Source organism: Heterodontus francisci, chromosome 32 (assembly GCF_036365525.1).
Source record: "Heterodontus francisci isolate sHetFra1 chromosome 32, sHetFra1.hap1, whole genome shotgun sequence".
NCBI classification, from domain to species: domain Eukaryota; kingdom Metazoa; phylum Chordata; class Chondrichthyes; order Heterodontiformes; family Heterodontidae; genus Heterodontus; species Heterodontus francisci.
The window spans coordinates 2,981,949-3,005,872 of NC_090402.1; the positions used below are offsets into that span (position 1 = coordinate 2,981,949).

The 23,924-nt window shown below is 39.8% G+C and overlaps 1 protein-coding gene across 4 annotated transcripts in view; it reads left to right on the forward strand.

Annotated features, from left to right (window-relative positions):
- LOC137347548 (retinoic acid receptor RXR-alpha-A) overlaps window positions 1-23,924 on the forward strand; it is a 319,476-nt gene that overhangs the window by 212,246 nt on the left and 83,306 nt on the right. For 3 of the 4 annotated variants that reach the window (XM_068012022.1, XM_068012019.1, XM_068012020.1), the window contains exons 3-4: window positions 16,949-17,099; window positions 17,545-17,745. In XM_068012022.1, coding sequence (XP_067868123.1) covers window positions 16,949-17,099; window positions 17,545-17,745 — 352 coding nt within the window. The remainder of the gene's footprint in view (window positions 1-16,948; window positions 17,100-17,544; window positions 17,746-23,924) is intronic. The other variant, XM_068012021.1, reaches the window with a different exon arrangement.

The window sequence follows — 23,924 nt, forward strand, 5'->3', positions numbered from 1 at the left end:
AATCATTGCTGCAATATAATTCAGGGATGTACACATTCTCAATCATTGCTGTAATATAATCCAGGGATGTACACATTCTCCATTATTGCTGTAATATAATCCAGGGATGTACACATTCTCAATCATTGCTGTAATGTAATTCAGGGATGTACACATTCTCAATCATTGCTGTAATATAATTCAGGGATGTACACATTCTCAATGATTGCTGTAATATAATCCAGGGATGTACACATTCTCCATCATTGCTGTAATATAATCCAGGGATGTACACATTCTCAATCATTGCTGTAATATAATTCAGGGATGTACACATTCTCAATCATTGCTGTAATATAATTCAGGGATGTACACATTCTCAATCATTGCTGTAATATAATTCAGGGATGTACACATTCTCAATCATTGCTGTAATATAATTCAGGGAAGTACACATTCTCAATCATTGCTGTAATATAATCCAGGGGTGTACACATTTTCAATCATTGCTGTAATATAATTCAGGGATGTACACATTCTCAATCATTGCTGTAATATAATCCAGGGGTGTACATAGTCTCAATCATTGCTGTAATATAATTCAGGGATGTACACATTCTCAATCATTGCTGTAATATAATCCAGGGGTGTACACATTCTCAATCATTGCTGTAATATAATTCAGGGATGTACACATTCTCAATCATTGCTGTAATATAATTCAGGGATGTACACATTCTCAATCATTGCTGTAATATAATCCAGGGATGGACACATTCTCAATCATTGCTGTAATATAATTCAGGGATGGACACATTCTCAATCATTGCTGTAATATAATCCAGGGGTGTACACATTCTCAATCATTGCTGTAATATAATCCAGGGATGTACACATTCTCAATCATTGCTGTAATATAATTCAGGGATGTACACATTCTCAATCATTGCTGTAATGTAATCCAGGGGTGTACACATTCTCAATCATTGCTGTAATATAATCCAGGGATGTACACATTCTCAATCATTGCTGTAATACAATCCAGGGATGTACACATTCTCAATCATTGCTGTAATGTAATCCAGGGATGGACACATTCTCAATCATTGCTGTAATATAATTCAGGGATGTACACATTCTCAATCATTGCTGTAATATAATCCAGGGATGGACACATTCTCAATCATTGCTGCAATATAATCCAGGGATGTACACATTCTCAATCATTGCTGTAATATAATTCAGGGATGTACACATTCTCAATCATTGCTGTAATATAATTCAGGGATGTACACATTCTCAGTCATTGCTGTAATATAATCCAGTGGTTTACACATTCTCAATCATTGCTGCAATATAATCCAGGGATGTACACATTCTCAATCATTGCTGTAATATAATTCAGGGATGTACACATTCTCAATCATTGCTGCAATATAATCCAGGGATGTACACATTCTCAATCATTGCTGTAATATAATTCAGGGATGTACACATTCTCAATCATTGCTGTAATATAATTCAGGGATGTACACATTCTCAGTCATTGCTGTAATATAATCCAGTGGTTTACACATTCTCAATCATTGCTGCAATATAATCCAGGGATGTACACATTCTCAATCATTGCTGTAATATAATCCAGTGGTTTACACATTCTCAATCATTGCTGTAATATAATCCAGTGGTTTACACATTCTCAATCATTGCTGTGATATAATCCAGTGGTTTACACATTCTCAATCATTGCTGTAATATAATTCAGGGATGTACACATTCTCAATCATTGCTGTAATATAATTCAGGGATGTACACATTCTCAATCATTGCTGTAATATAATCCAGGGATGGACACATTCTCAATCATTGCTGTAATATAATCCAGGGATGTACACATTCTCAATCATTGCTGTAATATAATCCAGTGGTTTACACATTCTCAATCATTGCTGTAATATAATCCAGTGGTTTACACATTCTCAATCATTGCTGTAATATAATCCAGTGGTTTACACATTCTCAATCATTGCTGTAATATAATTCAGGGATGTACACATTCTCAATCATTGCTGTAATATAATTCAGGGATGTACACATTCTCAATCATAGCTGTAATATAATCCAGGGATGTACACATTCTCAATCATTGCTGTAATATAATCCAGGGATGTACACATTCTCAATCATTGCTGTAATATAATCCATGGATGGACACATTCTCAATCATTGCTGTAATATAATTCAGGGATGTACACATTCTCAATCATTGCTGTAATATAATCCAGGGATGTACACATTCTCAATCGTTGCTGTAATATAATCCAGGGATGGACACATTCTCAATCATTGCTGTAATATAATTCAGGGATGTACACATTCTCAATCATTGCTGTAATATAATCCAGGGATGGACACATTCTCAATCATTGCTGTAATATAATCCAGTGGTTTACACATTCTCAATCATTGCTGTAATATAATCCAGTGGTTTACACATTCTCAATCATTACTGTAATATAATCCAGTGGTTTACACATTCTCAATCATTGCTGTAATATAATTCAGGGATGTACACATTCTCAATCATTGCTGTAATATAATCCAGGGATGTACACATTCTCAATCATTGCTGTAATATAATCCAGGGATGGACACATTCTCAATCATTGCTGTAATATAATTCAGGGATGTACACATTCTCAATCATTGCTGTAATATAATCCAGGGATGGACACATTCTCAATCATTGCTGTAATATAATCCAGTGGTTTACACATTCTCAATCATTGCTGTAATATAATCCAGTGGTTTACACATTCTCAATCATTGCTGTAATATAATCCAGTGGTTTACACATTCTCAATCATTGCTGTAATATAATCCAGGGATGTACACATTCTCAATCATTGCTGTAATATAATCCAGTGGTTTACACATTCTCAATCATTGCTGTAATATAATCCAGGGGTGTACACATTCTCAATCATTGCTGTAATATAATTCAGGGATGTACACATTCTCAATCATTGCTGTAATATAATTCAGGGATGTACACATTCTCAATCATTGCTGTAATATAATCCAGGGATGTACACATTCTCAATCATTGCTGTAATATAATCCAGGGATGGACACATTCTCAATCATTGCTGTAATATAATCCAGGGATGGACACATTCTCAATCATTGCTGCAATATAATTCAGGGATGGACACATTCTCAATCATTGCTGTAATATAATTCAGGGATGTACACATTCTCAATCATTGCTGTAATATAATCCAGTGGTTTACACATTCTCAATCATTGCTGTAATATAATTCAGGGATGTACACATTCTCAATCATTGCTGTAATATAATTCAGGGATGTACACATTCTCAATCATTGCTGTAATATAATCCAGGGATGTACACATTCTCAATCATTGCTGTAATATAATCCAGGGATGTACACATTCTCAGTCATTGCTGTAATATAATCCAGTGGTTTACACATTCTCAATCATTGCTGTAATATAATCCAGTGGTTTACACATTCTCAATCATTGCTGTAATATAATTCAGGGATGTACACTTTCTCAGTCATTGCTGTAATATAATCCAGTGGTTTACACATTCTCAATCATTGCTGTAATATAATCCAGTGGTTTACACATTCTCAATCATTGCTGTAATATAATCCAGGGATGTACACATTCTCAATCATTGCTGTAATATAATTCAGGGATGTACACATTCTCAATCATTGCTGTAATATAATCCAGTGGTTTACACATTCTCAATCATTGCTGCAATATAATCCAGGGATGTACACATTCTCAATCATTGCTGTAATATAATCCAGGGATGGACACATTCTCAATCATTGCTGTAATATAATTCAGTGGTTTACACATTCTCAATCATTGCTGTAATATAATCCAGGGATGGACACATTCTCAATCATTGCTGTAATATAATCCAGTGGTTTACACATTCTCAATCATTGCTGTAATATAATTCAGGGATGTACACATTCTCAATCATTGCTGTAATATAATCCAGGGATGTACACATTCTCCATCATTGCTGTAATATAATCCAGGGATGTACACATTCTCAACATTGCTGTAATATAATCCAGGGATGTACACATTCTCAACATTGCTGTAATATAATCCAGGGATGTACACATTCTCAATCATTGCTGTAATATAATCCAGGGATGTACACATTCTCAATCCTTGCTCTAATATAATTAGGGATGTACACATTCTCAATCATTGCTGTAATATAATGAGGGATGTACACATTCTCAATCATTGCTGTAATATAATTCAGGGATGTACATATTCTCAATCATTGCTGTAATATAATTCAGGGGTGTACACATTCTCAATCATTGCTGCAATATAATTCAGGGATGTACACATTCTCAATCATTGCTGTAATATAATTCAGGGATGTACACATTCTCAATCATTGCTGTAATATAATTCAGGGATGTACACATTCTCAATCATTGCTGTAGTCTAATCCAGGGATGTACACATTCTCAATCATTGCTGTAATATAATTCAGGGATGTACACATTCTCAATCATTGCTGTAATATAATTCAGGGATGTACACATTCTCAATCATTGCTGTAATATAATTCAGGGGTGTACACATTCTCAATCATTGCTGTAATCTAATCCAGGGATGTACACATTCTCAATCATTGCTGTAATATAATTCAGGGATGTACACACTCTCAATCATTGCTGTAATATAATCCAGGGGTGTACACATTTTCAATCATTGCTGTAATATAATTCAGGGATGTACACATTCTCAATCATTGCTGTAATATAATCCAGGGGTGTACACATTCTCAATCATTGCTGTAATATAATTCAGGGATGTACACATTCTCAATCATTGCTGTAATCTAATCCAGGGATGTACACATTCTCAATCATTGCTGTAATATAATCCAGGGATGTACACATTCTCAATCATTGCTGCAATATAATTCAGGGGTGTACACATTCTCAATCATTGCTGCAATATAATCCAGGGTTGTACACATTCTCAGTCACTGCTGTAATATAATCCAGGGATGTACACATTCTCCATCATTGCTGTAATATAATCCAGGGATGTACACATTCTCAATCATTGCTGTAATGTAATTCAGGGATGTACACATTCTCCATCATTGCTGTAATATAATCCAGGGATGTACACATTCTCAATCATTGCTGCAATGTAATTCAGGGATGTACACATTCTCAATCATTGCTGTAATATAATTCAGGGATGTACACATTCTCAATCATTGCTGTAATATAATCCAGGGATGTACACATTCTCAATCATTGCTGTAATGTAATTCAGGGATGTACACATTCTCCATCATTGCTGTAATATAATCCAGGGATGTACACATTCTCAATCATTGCTGCAATGTAATCCAGGGATGTACACATTCTCAATCATTGCTGTAATATAATTCAGGGATGTACACATTCTCAATCATTGCTGTAATATAATCCAGGGATGTACACATTCTCCATCATTGCTGTAATATAATCCAGGGATGTACACATTCTCAATCATTGCTGTAATATAATCCAGGGATGTACACATTCTCAATCATTGCTGTAATATAATCCAGGGATGTACACATTTTCAATCATTGCTGTAATATAGTTAGGGATGTACACATTCTCAATCATTGCTGTAATATAATGAGGGATGTACACATTCTCAATCATTGCTGTAATATAATTCAGGGATGTACATATTCTCAATCATTGCTGTAATATAATTCAGGGGTGTACACATTCTCAATCATTGCTGCAATATAATTCAGGGATGTACACATTCTCAATCATTGCTGTAATATAATCCAGGGATGTACACATTCTCCATTATTGCTGTAATATAATCCAGGGATGTACACATTCTCAATCATTGCTGTAATGTAATTCAGGGATGTACACATTCTCAATCATTGCTGTAATATAATTCAGGGATGTACACATTCTCAATGATTGCTGTAATATAATCCAGGGATGTACACATTCTCCATCATTGCTGTAATATAATCCAGGGATGTACACATTCTCAATCATTGCTGTAATATAATTCAGGGATGTACACATTCTCAATCATTGCTGTAATATAATTCAGGGATGTACACATTCTCAATCATTGCTGTAATATAATTCAGGGATGTACACATTCTCAATCATTGCTGTAATATAATCCAGGGATGTACACATTCTCAATCATTGCTGCAATGTAATCCAGGGATGTACACATTCTCAATCATTGCTGTAATATAATTCAGGGATGTACACTTTCTCAATCATTGCTGTAATATAATCCAGGGATGTACACATTCTCCATCATTGCTGTAATATAATCCAGGGATGTACACATTCTCAATCATTGCTGTAATATAATCCAGGGATGTACACATTCTCAATCATTGCTGTAATATAATCCAGGGATGTACACATTTTCAATCATTGCTGTAATATAGTTAGGGATGTACACATTCTCAATCATTGCTGTAATATAATGAGGGATGTACACATTCTCAATCATTGCTGTAATATAATTCAGGGATGTACATATTCTCAATCATTGCTGTAATATAATTCAGGGGTGTACACATTCTCAATCATTGCTGCAATATAATTCAGGGATGTACACATTCTCAATCATTGCTGTAATATAATCCAGGGATGTACACATTCTCCATTATTGCTGTAATATAATCCAGGGATGTACACATTCTCAATCATTGCTGTAATGTAATTCAGGGATGTACACATTCTCAATCATTGCTGTAATATAATTCAGGGATGTACACATTCTCAATGATTGCTGTAATATAATCCAGGGATGTACACATTCTCCATCATTGCTGTAATATAATCCAGGGATGTACACATTCTCAATCATTGCTGTAATATAATTCAGGGATGTACACATTCTCAATCATTGCTGTAATATAATTCAGGGATGTACACATTCTCAATCATTGCTGTAATATAATTCAGGGATGTACACATTCTCAATCATTGCTGTAATATAATCCAGGGGTGTACACATTTTCAATCATTGCTGTAATATAATTCAGGGATGTACACATTCTCAATCATTGCTGTAATATAATCCAGGGGTGTACATAGTCTCAATCATTGCTGTAATATAATTCAGGGATGTACACATTCTCAATCATTGCTGTAATATAATCCAGGGGTGTACACATTCTCAATCATTGCTGTAATATAATTCAGGGATGTACACATTCTCAATCATTGCTGTAATATAATTCAGGGATGTACACATTCTCAATCATTGCTGTAATACAATCCAGGGATGTACACATTCTCAATCATTGCTGTAATGTAATCCAGGGATGGACACATTCTCAATCATTGCTGTAATATAATTCAGGGATGTACACATTCTCAATCATTGCTGTAATATAATCCAGGGATGGACACATTCTCAATCATTGCTGCAATATAATCCAGGGATGTACACATTCTCAATCATTGCTGTAATATAATTCAGGGATGTACACATTCTCAATCATTGCTGTAATATAATTCAGGGATGTACACATTCTCAGTCATTGCTGTAATATAATCCAGTGGTTTACACATTCTCAATCATTGCTGCAATATAATCCAGGGATGTACACATTCTCAATCATTGCTGTAATATAATTCAGGGATGTACACATTCTCAATCATTGCTGCAATATAATCCAGGGATGTACACATTCTCAATCATTGCTGTAATATAATTCAGGGATGTACACATTCTCAATCATTGCTGTAATATAATTCAGGGATGTACACATTCTCAGTCATTGCTGTAATATAATCCAGTGGTTTACACATTCTCAATCATTGCTGCAATATAATCCAGGGATGTACACATTCTCAATCATTGCTGTAATATAATCCAGTGGTTTACACATTCTCAATCATTGCTGTAATATAATCCAGTGGTTTACACATTCTCAATCATTGCTGTGATATAATCCAGTGGTTTACACATTCTCAATCATTGCTGTAATATAATTCAGGGATGTACACATTCTCAATCATTGCTGTAATATAATTCAGGGATGTACACATTCTCAATCATTGCTGTAATATAATCCAGGGATGGACACATTCTCAATCATTGCTGTAATATAATCCAGGGATGTACACATTCTCAATCATTGCTGTAATATAATCCAGTGGTTTACACATTCTCAATCATTGCTGTAATATAATCCAGTGGTTTACACATTCTCAATCATTGCTGTAATATAATCCAGTGGTTTACACATTCTCAATCATTGCTGTAATATAATTCAGGGATGTACACATTCTCAATCATTGCTGTAATATAATTCAGGGATGTACACATTCTCAATCATTGCTGTAATATAATCCAGGGATGTACACATTCTCAATCATTGCTGTAATATAATCCAGGGATGTACACATTCTCAATCATTGCTGTAATATAATCCATGGATGGACACATTCTCAATCATTGCTGTAATATAATTCAGGGATGTACACATTCTCAATCATTGCTGTAATATAATCCAGGGATGTACACATTCTCAATCGTTGCTGTAATATAATCCAGGGATGGACACATTCTCAATCATTGCTGTAATATAATTCAGGGATGTACACATTCTCAATCATTGCTGTAATATAATCCAGGGATGGACACATTCTCAATCATTGCTGTAATATAATCCAGTGGTTTACACATTCTCAATCATTGCTGTAATATAATCCAGTGGTTTACACATTCTCAATCATTACTGTAATATAATCCAGTGGTTTACACATTCTCAATCATTGCTGTAATATAATTCAGGGATGTACACATTCTCAATCATTGCTGTAATATAATCCAGGGATGTACACATTCTCAATCATTGCTGTAATATAATCCAGGGATGGACACATTCTCAATCATTGCTGTAATATAATTCAGGGATGTACACATTCTCAATCATTGCTGTAATATAATCCAGGGATGGACACATTCTCAGTCATTGCTGTAATATAATCCAGTGGTTTACACATTCTCAATCATTGCTGTAATATAATCCAGTGGTTTACACATTCTCAATCATTGCTGTAATATAATCCAGTGGTTTACACATTCTCAATCATTGCTGTAATATAATCCAGGGATGTACACATTCTCAATCATTGCTGTAATATAATCCAGTGGTTTACACATTCTCAATCATTGCTGTAATATAATCCAGGGGTGTACACATTCTCAATCATTGCTGTAATATAATTCAGGGATGTACACATTCTCAATCATTGCTGTAATATAATTCAGGGATGTACACATTCTCAATCATTGCTGTAATATAATCCAGGGATGTACACATTCTCAATCATTGCTGTAATATAATCCAGGGATGGACACATTCTCAATCATTGCTGTAATATAATCCAGGGATGGACACATTCTCAATCATTGCTGCAATATAATTCAGGGATGGACACATTCTCAATCATTGCTGTAATATAATTCAGGGATGTACACATTCTCAATCATTGCTGTAATATAATCCAGTGGTTTACACATTCTCAATCATTGCTGTAATATAATTCAGGGATGTACACATTCTCAATCATTGCTGTAATATAATTCAGGGATGTACACATTCTCAATCATTGCTGTAATATAATCCAGGGATGTACACATTCTCAATCATTGCTGTAATATAATCCAGGGATGTACACATTCTCAGTCATTGCTGTAATATAATCCAGTGGTTTACACATTCTCAATCATTGCTGTAATATAATCCAGTGGTTTACACATTCTCAATCATTGCTGTAATATAATTCAGGGATGTACACTTTCTCAGTCATTGCTGTAATATAATCCAGTGGTTTACACATTCTCAATCATTGCTGTAATATAATCCAGTGGTTTACACATTCTCAATCATTGCTGTAATATAATCCAGGGATGTACACATTCTCAATCATTGCTGTAATATAATTCAGGGATGTACACATTCTCAATCATTGCTGTAATATAATCCAGTGGTTTACACATTCTCAATCATTGCTGCAATATAATCCAGGGATGTACACATTCTCAATCATTGCTGTAATATAATCCAGGGATGGACACATTCTCAATCATTGCTGTAATATAATTCAGTGGTTTACACATTCTCAATCATTGCTGTAATATAATCCAGGGATGGACACATTCTCAATCATTGCTGTAATATAATCCAGTGGTTTACACATTCTCAATCATTGCTGTAATATAATTCAGGGATGTACACATTCTCAATCATTGCTGTAATATAATTCAGGGATGTACACATTCTCAATCATTGCTGTAATATAATCCAGGGATGTACACTTTCTCAGTCATTGCTGTAATATAATCCAGTGGTTTACACATTCTCAATCATTGCTGTAATATAATTCAGGGATGTACACATTCTCAATGATTGCTGTAATATAATCCAGGGATGTACACATTCTCCATCATTGCTGTAATATAATCCAGGGATGTACACATTCTCAATCATTGCTGTAATATAATTCAGGGATGTACACATTCTCAATCATTGCTGTAATATAATTCAGGGATGTACACATTCTCAATCATTGCTGTAATATAATTCAGGGATGTACACATTCTCAATCATTGCTGTAATATAATCCAGGGATGTACACATTCTCAATCATTGCTGCAATGTAATCCAGGGATGTACACATTCTCAATCATTGCTGTAATATAATTCAGGGATGTACACTTTCTCAATCATTGCTGTAATATAATCCAGGGATGTACACATTCTCCATCATTGCTGTAATATAATCCAGGGATGTACACATTCTCAATCATTGCTGTAATATAATCCAGGGATGTACACATTCTCAATCATTGCTGTAATATAATCCAGGGATGTACACATTTTCAATCATTGCTGTAATATAGTTAGGGATGTACACATTCTCAATCATTGCTGTAATATAATGAGGGATGTACACATTCTCAATCATTGCTGTAATATAATTCAGGGATGTACATATTCTCAATCATTGCTGTAATATAATTCAGGGGTGTACACATTCTCAATCATTGCTGCAATATAATTCAGGGATGTACACATTCTCAATCATTGCTGTAATATAATCCAGGGATGTACACATTCTCCATTATTGCTGTAATATAATCCAGGGATGTACACATTCTCAATCATTGCTGTAATGTAATTCAGGGATGTACACATTCTCAATCATTGCTGTAATATAATTCAGGGATGTACACATTCTCAATGATTGCTGTAATATAATCCAGGGATGTACACATTCTCCATCATTGCTGTAATATAATCCAGGGATGTACACATTCTCAATCATTGCTGTAATATAATTCAGGGATGTACACATTCTCAATCATTGCTGTAATATAATTCAGGGATGTACACATTCTCAATCATTGCTGTAATATAATTCAGGGATGTACACATTCTCAATCATTGCTGTAATATAATCCAGGGGTGTACACATTTTCAATCATTGCTGTAATATAATTCAGGGATGTACACATTCTCAATCATTGCTGTAATATAATCCAGGGGTGTACATAGTCTCAATCATTGCTGTAATATAATTCAGGGATGTACACATTCTCAATCATTGCTGTAATATAATCCAGGGGTGTACACATTCTCAATCATTGCTGTAATATAATTCAGGGATGTACACATTCTCAATCATTGCTGTAATATAATTCAGGGATGTACACATTCTCAATCATTGCTGTAATACAATCCAGGGATGTACACATTCTCAATCATTGCTGTAATGTAATCCAGGGATGGACACATTCTCAATCATTGCTGTAATATAATTCAGGGATGTACACATTCTCAATCATTGCTGTAATATAATCCAGGGATGGACACATTCTCAATCATTGCTGCAATATAATCCAGGGATGTACACATTCTCAATCATTGCTGTAATATAATTCAGGGATGTACACATTCTCAATCATTGCTGTAATATAATTCAGGGATGTACACATTCTCAGTCATTGCTGTAATATAATCCAGTGGTTTACACATTCTCAATCATTGCTGCAATATAATCCAGGGATGTACACATTCTCAATCATTGCTGTAATATAATTCAGGGATGTACACATTCTCAATCATTGCTGCAATATAATCCAGGGATGTACACATTCTCAATCATTGCTGTAATATAATTCAGGGATGTACACATTCTCAATCATTGCTGTAATATAATTCAGGGATGTACACATTCTCAGTCATTGCTGTAATATAATCCAGTGGTTTACACATTCTCAATCATTGCTGCAATATAATCCAGGGATGTACACATTCTCAATCATTGCTGTAATATAATCCAGTGGTTTACACATTCTCAATCATTGCTGTAATATAATCCAGTGGTTTACACATTCTCAATCATTGCTGTGATATAATCCAGTGGTTTACACATTCTCAATCATTGCTGTAATATAATTCAGGGATGTACACATTCTCAATCATTGCTGTAATATAATTCAGGGATGTACACATTCTCAATCATTGCTGTAATATAATCCAGGGATGGACACATTCTCAATCATTGCTGTAATATAATCCAGGGATGTACACATTCTCAATCATTGCTGTAATATAATCCAGTGGTTTACACATTCTCAATCATTGCTGTAATATAATCCAGTGGTTTACACATTCTCAATCATTGCTGTAATATAATCCAGTGGTTTACACATTCTCAATCATTGCTGTAATATAATTCAGGGATGTACACATTCTCAATCATTGCTGTAATATAATTCAGGGATGTACACATTCTCAATCATTGCTGTAATATAATCCAGGGATGTACACATTCTCAATCATTGCTGTAATATAATCCAGGGATGTACACATTCTCAATCATTGCTGTAATATAATCCATGGATGGACACATTCTCAATCATTGCTGTAATATAATTCAGGGATGTACACATTCTCAATCATTGCTGTAATATAATCCAGGGATGTACACATTCTCAATCGTTGCTGTAATATAATCCAGGGATGGACACATTCTCAATCATTGCTGTAATATAATTCAGGGATGTACACATTCTCAATCATTGCTGTAATATAATCCAGGGATGGACACATTCTCAATCATTGCTGTAATATAATCCAGTGGTTTACACATTCTCAATCATTGCTGTAATATAATCCAGTGGTTTACACATTCTCAATCATTACTGTAATATAATCCAGTGGTTTACACATTCTCAATCATTGCTGTAATATAATTCAGGGATGTACACATTCTCAATCATTGCTGTAATATAATCCAGGGATGTACACATTCTCAATCATTGCTGTAATATAATCCAGGGATGGACACATTCTCAATCATTGCTGTAATATAATTCAGGGATGTACACATTCTCAATCATTGCTGTAATATAATCCAGGGATGGACACATTCTCAGTCATTGCTGTAATATAATCCAGTGGTTTACACATTCTCAATCATTGCTGTAATATAATCCAGTGGTTTACACATTCTCAATCATTGCTGTAATATAATCCAGTGGTTTACACATTCTCAATCATTGCTGTAATATAATCCAGGGATGTACACATTCTCAATCATTGCTGTAATATAATCCAGTGGTTTACACATTCTCAATCATTGCTGTAATATAATCCAGGGGTGTACACATTCTCAATCATTGCTGTAATATAATTCAGGGATGTACACATTCTCAATCATTGCTGTAATATAATTCAGGGATGTACACATTCTCAATCATTGCTGTAATATAATCCAGGGATGTACACATTCTCAATCATTGCTGTAATATAATCCAGGGATGGACACATTCTCAATCATTGCTGTAATATAATCCAGGGATGGACACATTCTCAATCATTGCTGCAATATAATTCAGGGATGGACACATTCTCAATCATTGCTGTAATATAATTCAGGGATGTACACATTCTCAATCATTGCTGTAATATAATCCAGTGGTTTACACATTCTCAATCATTGCTGTAATATAATTCAGGGATGTACACATTCTCAATCATTGCTGTAATATAATTCAGGGATGTACACATTCTCAATCATTGCTGTAATATAATCCAGGGATGTACACATTCTCAATCATTGCTGTAATATAATCCAGGGATGTACACATTCTCAGTCATTGCTGTAATATAATCCAGTGGTTTACACATTCTCAATCATTGCTGTAATATAATCCAGTGGTTTACACATTCTCAATCATTGCTGTAATATAATTCAGGGATGTACACTTTCTCAGTCATTGCTGTAATATAATCCAGTGGTTTACACATTCTCAATCATTGCTGTAATATAATCCAGTGGTTTACACATTCTCAATCATTGCTGTAATATAATCCAGGGATGTACACATTCTCAATCATTGCTGTAATATAATTCAGGGATGTACACATTCTCAATCATTGCTGTAATATAATCCAGTGGTTTACACATTCTCAATCATTGCTGCAATATAATCCAGGGATGTACACATTCTCAATCATTGCTGTAATATAATCCAGGGATGGACACATTCTCAATCATTGCTGTAATATAATTCAGTGGTTTACACATTCTCAATCATTGCTGTAATATAATCCAGGGATGGACACATTCTCAATCATTGCTGTAATATAATCCAGTGGTTTACACATTCTCAATCATTGCTGTAATATAATTCAGGGATGTACACATTCTCAATCATTGCTGTAATATAATTCAGGGATGTACACATTCTCAATCATTGCTGTAATATAATCCAGGGATGTACACTTTCTCAGTCATTGCTGTAATATAATCCAGTGGTTTACACATTCTCAATCATTGCTGTAATATAATCCAGTGGTTTACACATTCTCAATCATTGCTGTAATATAATCCAGGGATGTACACATTCTCAATCATTGCTGTAATATAATTCAGGGATGTACACATTCTCAATCATTGCTGTAATATAATCCAGTGGTTTACACATTCTCAATCATTGCTGTAATATCATCCAGGGGTGTGTGTCCTCCTGAGATTCTGCAGTGTAATTTTGGCGAGGGAGTGTGCAGACCTACTTGAATAAGAAGCTTGCTGCCTCTGCAACTGGGTGTTGGTTGGATGAGAGTGGAATCAGGCGAGGGTAGTGTCTTTGTGGTGGTTGATGGAGGACAGGAGTTTGCGGAGGTTGGTGCGGCCGACTCAGGATGAGTAGAGACAGTGTTCTGTGTTGCTGCAGGGGCAGAAGCTTGATGGGAGAGATTCAAACAGCATGGGCTGGATTTCATGGCGGCAGTGGGTGGGGAGTGGGTTCAGCCTGGAGGTGGCCACCATGTACCCCGATGATGGGACGGCTTGGCCTGATATTGCAGTGGGCTGTGAGGCCTCGTGGCGGTCACCCCCAGCTGCTCGGTGATGGGCCCCCATTTACATATTTAAATAAATAGAAATGAATGCATTAATCATACTTACGCCACTGCCTTCTCTCCCGCTGTGATCTTCCTGCTGCTGGCCAGCACTCCTCCGCCTTCGGATCCCCATCCAGGGAAACGAGGCAGAACACTTGCGGGGAGGTGGGAGGAAGCAAGCTTCTCAGTGTGGGGGTGGAGGAACGGGTTCAAAATAACATCATTGCTATCGGGGTGCTGGGAAGAGTTTTAGGTTAAGGTTTATGCATTTTGCGGGGGCAGGGGAAGTTGTCAGTTGTCAGCTGGACAAGGTAAGTGTTTTGTGGGGGAGAGGGCAAGTAATTTTATTGTTTCTGGGGGCGTGGAAGAGGGGCAAAATAAATGTATTTAATTTTTTTTTCATTCGTTTTAGCTTTAAATATTTAAATTTACCCATCAGGTTCACTGCCCCGTAAAAGTGGCATCAGCGACTGCGCACAGGCTGCTGACGCCGTTGCTGGGGATGGACATCCCACCCGCTGCACATCATGGGGGTGGGGCGGGGTGGTGTGGGCAGTCCGTCCTGGATGTTTAAATGAGCCGCCACGCTTAGGATCGCGGCAGCTTTGCAACATGCGGGCGGGCCACCATTGTTTTCGGCCACCCGCAATAGTAAAATTCAGCCCCATGTGTGGGAAAGATAAGCTTAGATTTAAGAGATGACAACAAGTTCAAGGAGTTTGGAGAGTGATTTAGATACAGAGTAAAGCTCCCTCTACACTGTCCCCATCAAACACTCCCAGGACAGGTACAGCACGGGGTTAGATACAGAGTAAAGCTCCCTCTACACTGTCCCCATCAAACACTCCCAGGACAGGTACAGCACGGGGTTAGATACAGAGTAAAGCTCCCTCTACACTGTCCCCATCAAACACTCCCAGGACAGGTACAGCACGGGGTTAGATACAGAGTAAAGCTCCCTCTACACTGTCCTATCAAACACTCCCAGGGCAGGTACAGCACGGGGTTAGATACAGAGTAAAGCTCCCTGTACACTGTCCCCATCAAATACTCCCAGGACAGGTACAGCACGGGGGTTTGATACAGGACGAAGAAAAAAAAAACGGGGTTAGATACAGAGTAAAGCTCCCTGTACACTGTCCCCCATCGAACACTCCCAGGACAGGTACAGCAGATCTGTGGCCCAGGATTGCTTCCAATGCTGGGAGCATTGCATAAGAGTTGTAAAAGTTTCCTGCCAAGATATCTGAACAATAAATAACTTGTTGGCTCTTAGCCCTTCGTTTCCGTGCGAGGTCTGTTTCACTTGGACAAGGGCAGCATAATCCAGCCTGCTTAATCAGTTTTATATGGAGTGTGCAAGGTGGCTTTTAGTGTGTGTAGGTTGGGTATGGGAAGAGGTGAGGGAAGGAAGCTGTGTGGAGTGTAATGTGATTTCTTACCTTACTCTTCCCTGTGTTGCAGATAAACTCATCCAGGAATTCAGTCAGCAGTACGGAGGATGTGAAACCACCTTTGGGAATTAACGGTGTGCTTAAAATATTGCCTCACTCCTCAAACTGTCCACTTTCCCTCACCAAACACATCTGTGCCATTTGTGGGGACAGGTCTTCAGGTATGTGTGTGTCACTCCATAGCTCTGTACCATCACCATGGCAATTCACCCATTACCAATTGACAGGTCTGTTTGGACTCGTCTCCAACTTAGCAAGATGAGCCCCTTTCAGGGAGTGAGGTAGAGTTTCTCTGCTGTATCCTGGGGCAGGGTGCTGTGGTGTGGAGCCCCTGGTGGTTGGGGGAGGGGTGGTCGGGGAGTGGGGGAAATGCGGTGCGATGCCCACAGGGTGGTGCAATGCCCTCAGGGTAGTGTGGTGCCCCTGGTGTGGGGCAATACCCCCAGGATGGTGATCTACCATATGACTGTCATCTCCTTTTTCCACTCGGCTCCCCCACTCTTGGTAGATGGGGTTAGCGGTGCCGAGTTTAGGTTGTCGATGTTCAAATTGTGCAAACGCCCTGCTACAAGATAATTGATTTCACAATCTTGTTCCTCCCTACAGGCAAACATTACGGCGTTTACAGCTGTGAAGGTTGCAAAGGGTTCTTCAAACGCACGGTGCGCAAAGACCTAACCTACACTTGCCGTGACAACAAGGACTGTATAATAGACAAGCGCCAACGTAACCGGTGCCAGTACTGCCGCTACCAGAAGTGTCTTGCCATGGGGATGAAGCGGGAAGGTATGGGCGCAGACTTCAGAGGTGTGTCTAGTTAGGTTAAGGGACTTGTGCAGGGCTCACTCTGCGGAGGCTCTTGGTGACGTGCAGCTTTATTACAGGATAATCGACACTGAAATCACACAAGCAGCCCCGAGGTGCCACTTGATCTTTTGGTTTATTTCACCTTGTTCTGTTCTACTCTGCTCTGCATCCACTGCGAGCCCCTCTCACAGGCACTCCTGGAGGTGAGCTATACAGAAAAATAAGACCGACAGAGGGAGACTTGATGGTTTCCTTATCACACAAATGCCAAAATCCCGCTGGTACTTCAGTCAAGGAGGTCCAGCGGCCCACACAGTGAGGGTTGGCAGGCTAATCATTGCATGGGTACACGGTTGATATCAGAGCTCAGCTCGATCTTGTCCTTGCCCAAAGTCCAGCAGGCATCACTGGACAGTGATCAGGAGCAGGAACCCTGGCTGATTTCCTTCTCTCTAACCCAGGGGACACTGGACAGTGTTCAGGATCAGGAGTCCTGGTCGATTTCTCCTCTTTCTAACCCATGGGTCACTGGCCAGGGATCAGGATCAGGAACCCTGGCTGATTTCCCTTTAACGGAGGGGTCACTGAGAACAGCTATACCACTAGCTGACTCAGATCAGCTAACTCCCTATGGACTGGGGATGGAACCTGGGACCTTCCTGCTCTCTGAGTGGGGCTCAGTCCCACACTGGATGCTGCTCTCCTGCTTCCCGGGGCTCAGTTACACACCAGGTGGGGAATTTACCCACTCAGACATTTATTTGGCTTCTTTGCTGTTTTTAAAATTAAGAATTTTTTGTTGTAATTTTCTCTTGCGGTGTTGAAGGACGGGACTGGTCTGGCTTCGTCCAGTCTGAGAGTCTGTCCTTAACCTCTAGCTCCATCCAATCTGCTACATTCACCAAAGGGAAAGTTCCAAGTAATTAACAGGAACCCAGCGTCCCACCTAAGTGGGCTGAACTGGTCACCTACCATGAGTCATTGCAGCTCCACCTGATCTCTAAGTGATGCCCTATCCCATCTGGGTTAGTGGGCTTTCCTTCAGTCTGTACACTCTCCAGTAATGTCCCCAAATGTGGCCTTTAATCAGTGTGGAAATTGCCCAGAATTCGTAAAGAAAAATTCCCAAAACATTATGAAAGTGAGGTATTGATGAACAGTGCAGGATGTCAGAAGGTTAATGTGAAACCTGCTGCAGTTTGGAGTCTTGGTAGGGGTGGGGGTTGGGGCGGCGGCTAGAACTGGCACTCTACGTATGCCCTTTGTGTGGTTTACTGACAGTGAACACATTCGGTAATCCAGCTGCTGTTCCCATTGCTGATGCACAGGCAGCTCCAGTACCAATAATGGAGGTGTCACTGTGAAAAGTGAACACTGAGACTGTGTGTAATCATAATCCATTCTAGATTTCTTTCAGTGATTGAAGTTATTCATTTTTAAAGCATGTATCTTGATAATCTGATGTACTGATTGATTGTTAACTCCTTGATGTCTGGTAACATGCTATAGGAAAGAAAAGAGGTGATTGTGGGTTTCAGTCTGGCTGAAAAGCCATTGCAGTGGCACAGAAATCTCAGTTTCTGTACTTGATCATCACTGCTGGACAGGTGGCTTAAAGGTAAATGATAGGAGCTGCTTTCAGTCTCTGCATGGCCTCGCCATCCCATAACTCTGCCAGTGGAGACCCCATACTTTCTATCAATGAACCGTACAATCACCAAAAAGTCATTTGACCCATCAGGTGTGTGAATGCGGGATAGACTCTTAAGGCATAGAAAGAGGCCGTTTGGCCTGTCCTGTCTGTGCTGGCTCTTTGAAAGAGTTGTCCAATTTAGTCCCACATTCCAGCTTTTTTCCCATAACCCTGCAGATTAATTCACTTCAACTCCATAAGGAAACTGATTCCACCACGATTTCAGGTAGTGCATTCCAAATCGCAACAAGTCTCTTTCTGAAAAGAAATTCTCCTAATTTCTCCTTAAGTTCTTTTGCCAATTGTATTAAATCTGTGCCCTCTGGTTACTGACTCACTTGCCAAAGGAAATAGTTTATCCCTAATTGTTTATCAAACACCCCCATAATTTTGAATAACTCTATTAAATCTCCCCTAACTTTCTCTACTCTACGAAGAACAATCCCAGCTTCTCCAGTCTTTCCACCTCACTGAACTCCCTTATCGCTGGTAGGGATCTACAGGCCAGTCAGTTTAACCTTGGTAGGAAAGCATTTTGAAAAGATAAATCTCGGACAAAATTAACAGTCGGTTGGACAAATGTGGATTAATTAAGGAAAGCCAGCACGGATTTCCTAAAGACAAAACCTGTTGAACGAACTTGATTGAGTTTTTTTGATGAGGTGACAGAGGGTTGATGAGGGTAACGCGGTTGATATGGTGTACATGGATTTTCAAAAGGTGTTTGATAAAGTGCTACATAACAAGCTAGTCAGCAAAGTTGAAGTTCATGGAATAAAAGGGACAGTGACAGCATGGATACAAAATTGGCTGAGTGACAGGAAACAGAAAGTAGTGGTAAACAGTTGTTTTTCAGACTGAAGGAAGGTATATAGTGGGGTTGCCCAGGGATTGGTATGAAGACCCCTGCTTTTTATGATCCTTATTAATGACTTGGGTGTGAAGGGCACAATTTCAAAATTTGTGGATGACACAAAGCTTGGAAGAATTGTGAACTGTGAGGAGGATAATGATAGACTTCAAAAGGACATGGATAGGCCGGTGGAATGGGCGGACACGTGGCAGATGAAATTTAATGTAGAGAGGTGTGAAGTGATACATTTTGGTAGGAAGTACGAGGAGAGGTAATATAAAACAAAGGCTGCAATTCTAAAGGGGGTGCAGGAGCAGAGGGACCTGGGTGTGTATGTGCACAAATCATTGAAGGTGGCAGAGCAGGTTGAGAAAGTGGTTAATAAAGCATGGGGGATCCTGTGCTTTATAAATAGAGGAATAGAATACAATAGCAAGGAAATTATGGTGAACCTTTATCAAACACTGGTTTAGCCTCAACCGGAATATTGCGTTCAGTTCTGGGCGCCACACTTTAAGAAGGATGTTAATGCATTACAGAGGCTGCAGAAAAGATTAATGAAAATGGTTCCAAGGATGAGGGACTTCAGATACATGGATAAATTGGAGAAGCTGGGGCTGTTCTTGGAGAAGAGGAGGTTGAGAGGAGACTTGTTGAAGGTGTTCAAAATGATGAGGGGTCTGGACAGAGGAAACAGGGAGAAACTTCCATTGATGGAAGAGTTGAGAACCCGAGGGCACTGATTTAAGATGAATGGCAAAAGAAGCAACAACAACATAAAAAAAATTTTATGCAGTGAGTGGTTAGGATCTGGAATGCACTGCTTGAGACTGTGGTGGAGGCTGGTTCAATCGGGGCTCTTAAAAGCGAATTGGATAAGCAACTGAAGAGGAAAACATTTGCAGGGCTATGGGGAAAGAGTGGGGGACTGGGTTTAGCTGAATTGCTCTTGCAGAGAGCCGGCACGGACATGATGGGCCAAATGGCCTCCTCCTGTGCTGTAACCATTTTATGATTCAATCGTATTCTCCTGGTAAAACTCCTGAACCCTCTCCAAGGCCTTGGTATCCTTCTGAAAATGTGGTGCTCAGAATTGAATGCAATACTCCAGCTGAGGCCTAACCACTGAGTAAATGTTTGGTATGACTTCCTTGCTCACAGAATCACAGAATCGTTACAGTGCAGAAAGAGGCCATTCGGCCCAACATGTCTGTGCCAGCTCTCCGAATGAGCAATTCACGTACTGCCATTCCCCCGCCTTCTCCCTGTAACCCTGCACATTCTTCCTTTTCAAATAACTGTCTAATTCCCTTTTGAATGCTTCAATTGAACCTGCCTCCACCACACTCTCAGGCAGCGCATTCCAGACATTAACCACTCGCTGCATGAAAAAGTTTTTCCTCATGTCACTTGTGCTTCTCTTACCAAATACTTTAAATCTGTATCAGCTCGTTCTCAATCCTTTCACGAGTGGGAACAGTTTCTCTCTATCTACTCTGTCCAGACCCATCATGATTTTGAATACCTCTATCAAATCACCTCTCAGCCTTCTCTTCTCCAAGGAAAACAGTCCCAACTTCTCCAATCTATCTTCATAACTGAAGTTCCTCATCCCTGGAACCATTCTTGTGAATCTTTTCTGTACTCTCTCCAATGCCCTCACATCCTTCCTAAAGTGCGGTGCCCAGAACTGGACACAATACTCCAGCTGAGGCCGAACTAGTGTCTTATACAAGTTCAACATAACTTCCTTGCTCTTGTACTCAATACCCCTATTAGTAAAGCCTAGGATACTGAATGCTTTATTGTTATTAATATTAAATTGTTAGCACATTATAAAATGTTTCACTCCACTTCATGTCCCTGTGTGAGTGAAAATTATAAAACACTTTCTGTGACTGCGGAATTAGTTAATATCCTGGGATAAAAGAACTTTGCCATCAAACCCATCTTCAGTGGTCAGAATTGGGCTGTGATGCCTTCAGTGGTTGAATATCCTACCAATTTTCAATCTTCCGGCTTGTGAAATGTGGCCACCAGCATGAGGTGCAAGGATGTGTTTGGTGGGAAATAGCTTCCTGTAGACCCCAGCCCACAGAGAGAGTCTGCATCTGGGGAGAGGGTAAGGAGAATTGTAACTATCAGTGTTCCCGTGACTCCATCAAGATGAGGAGAGTTGAGGGGATGATGCAAATAGTGAAAGGCGATTGGTTGTGAACCTAGCACTGGGTGAGGGAATGGGATTCTCAGATTGTTTGGAGCTAGTCAAGCTCATGCAACAGGTAAAATCCCTTCGTATGCTTTAATTGAGATTTATTTGGAAAATGGATTAAGGAGCCAAATACAGGAAATATTGCAGCATCCTGATCCGGTTGTACATACCTGAGGAAATCAGTCAGTGTTCCAACAGGAGAACAATTAACAAATGTTATTCATTTAAATAAAAGTCAGGGATCTGGAATGAATTGCCCAGAGGGGGCAGTGCGGTAAAGCCTGGCTACCCAACCCGAACCCGACTACATGTATCGGGTTCGGGTAGGGTCGGTTCTAAATTCTGTGTCTAGCATTTGGGCTCGGGTTGGGTCGGGCTGTACTGTACTGGCTCCGTGTTTTATAAATAAATGCATTATTATATTTTAACGATATTTGGGTGGAATCGGGAATGAAAAAAAATTAAAGGACTCTGGCTCCAATCGGGTTTGATTTAGCTGTAGTTGGTTTGGGCCCAGGTCGGGTTTTAATTTTATATCTGAGCAGGCCTTTACAGTGCAGGGAGCCCAGAGGGGGCAGTGCGACGGTGTGGGGGTGACAGAGGGGAAAGTGCAGTCGGTGGGAGGTTGGCAGATGGGACAGTACAGTGGTAGGGAGTGGCAGAAGGGACAGTGTGGCACTGGGGGAGTGGTAGCGGGGACAGTGTGACGGTGGAGGGTGGCAGAGGTGGCATGCAGCACAGCTGGGGTGGCAGAGGGGCAGAGCTATGGTGGGAGTGGCAGAGAGGGCAGTGCAGTTGCGGGGTGCTGGCAGAGTGGGCAGTGCAATGGTGGGGGTGGCAGAGGGCACAGTGCAGTTGGGGCTGGCAGAGGGGTCAGTGCAGTGGTGGGCGGGTGGCAGAGGGGGCAGTGCAGTGGTGGCGGGTAGCAGAGGGGGCAGTGCAGTGGTGGGGGGTGGCAGAGGGGGCAGTGCAGTGGTGGGGGAGGCAGAGGGGGCAGTGCAGTGGTGGGGGTGGCAGAGGGGGCAGTGCAGTGGCTGGGGGTGGCAGAGGGGGCAGTGCAGTGGTTGGGGGTGGCAGAGGGGGCAGTGCAGTGGTGGGGGTGGCAGAGGGGGCAGTGCAGTGGTGCGGGGTGGCAGAGGGGGCAGTGCAGTGGCTGCGGGTGGCAGAGGGGGCAGTGCAGTGGTGGGGGTGGCAGAGGGGGCAGTGCAGTGGTGGGGGGTGGCAGAGGGGGCAGTGCAGTGGCTGTGGGTGGCAGAGGGGGCAGTGCAGTGGTGGGGGTGGCAGAGGGGGCAGTGCAGTGGCTGGGGGTGGCAGAGGGGGCAGTGCAGTGGTGGGGGGTGGCAGAGGGGGCAGTGCAGTGCTGGGGTGGCAGAGGGGGCAGTGCAGTGGCTGGGGGTGGCAGAGGGGGCAGTGCAGTGGCT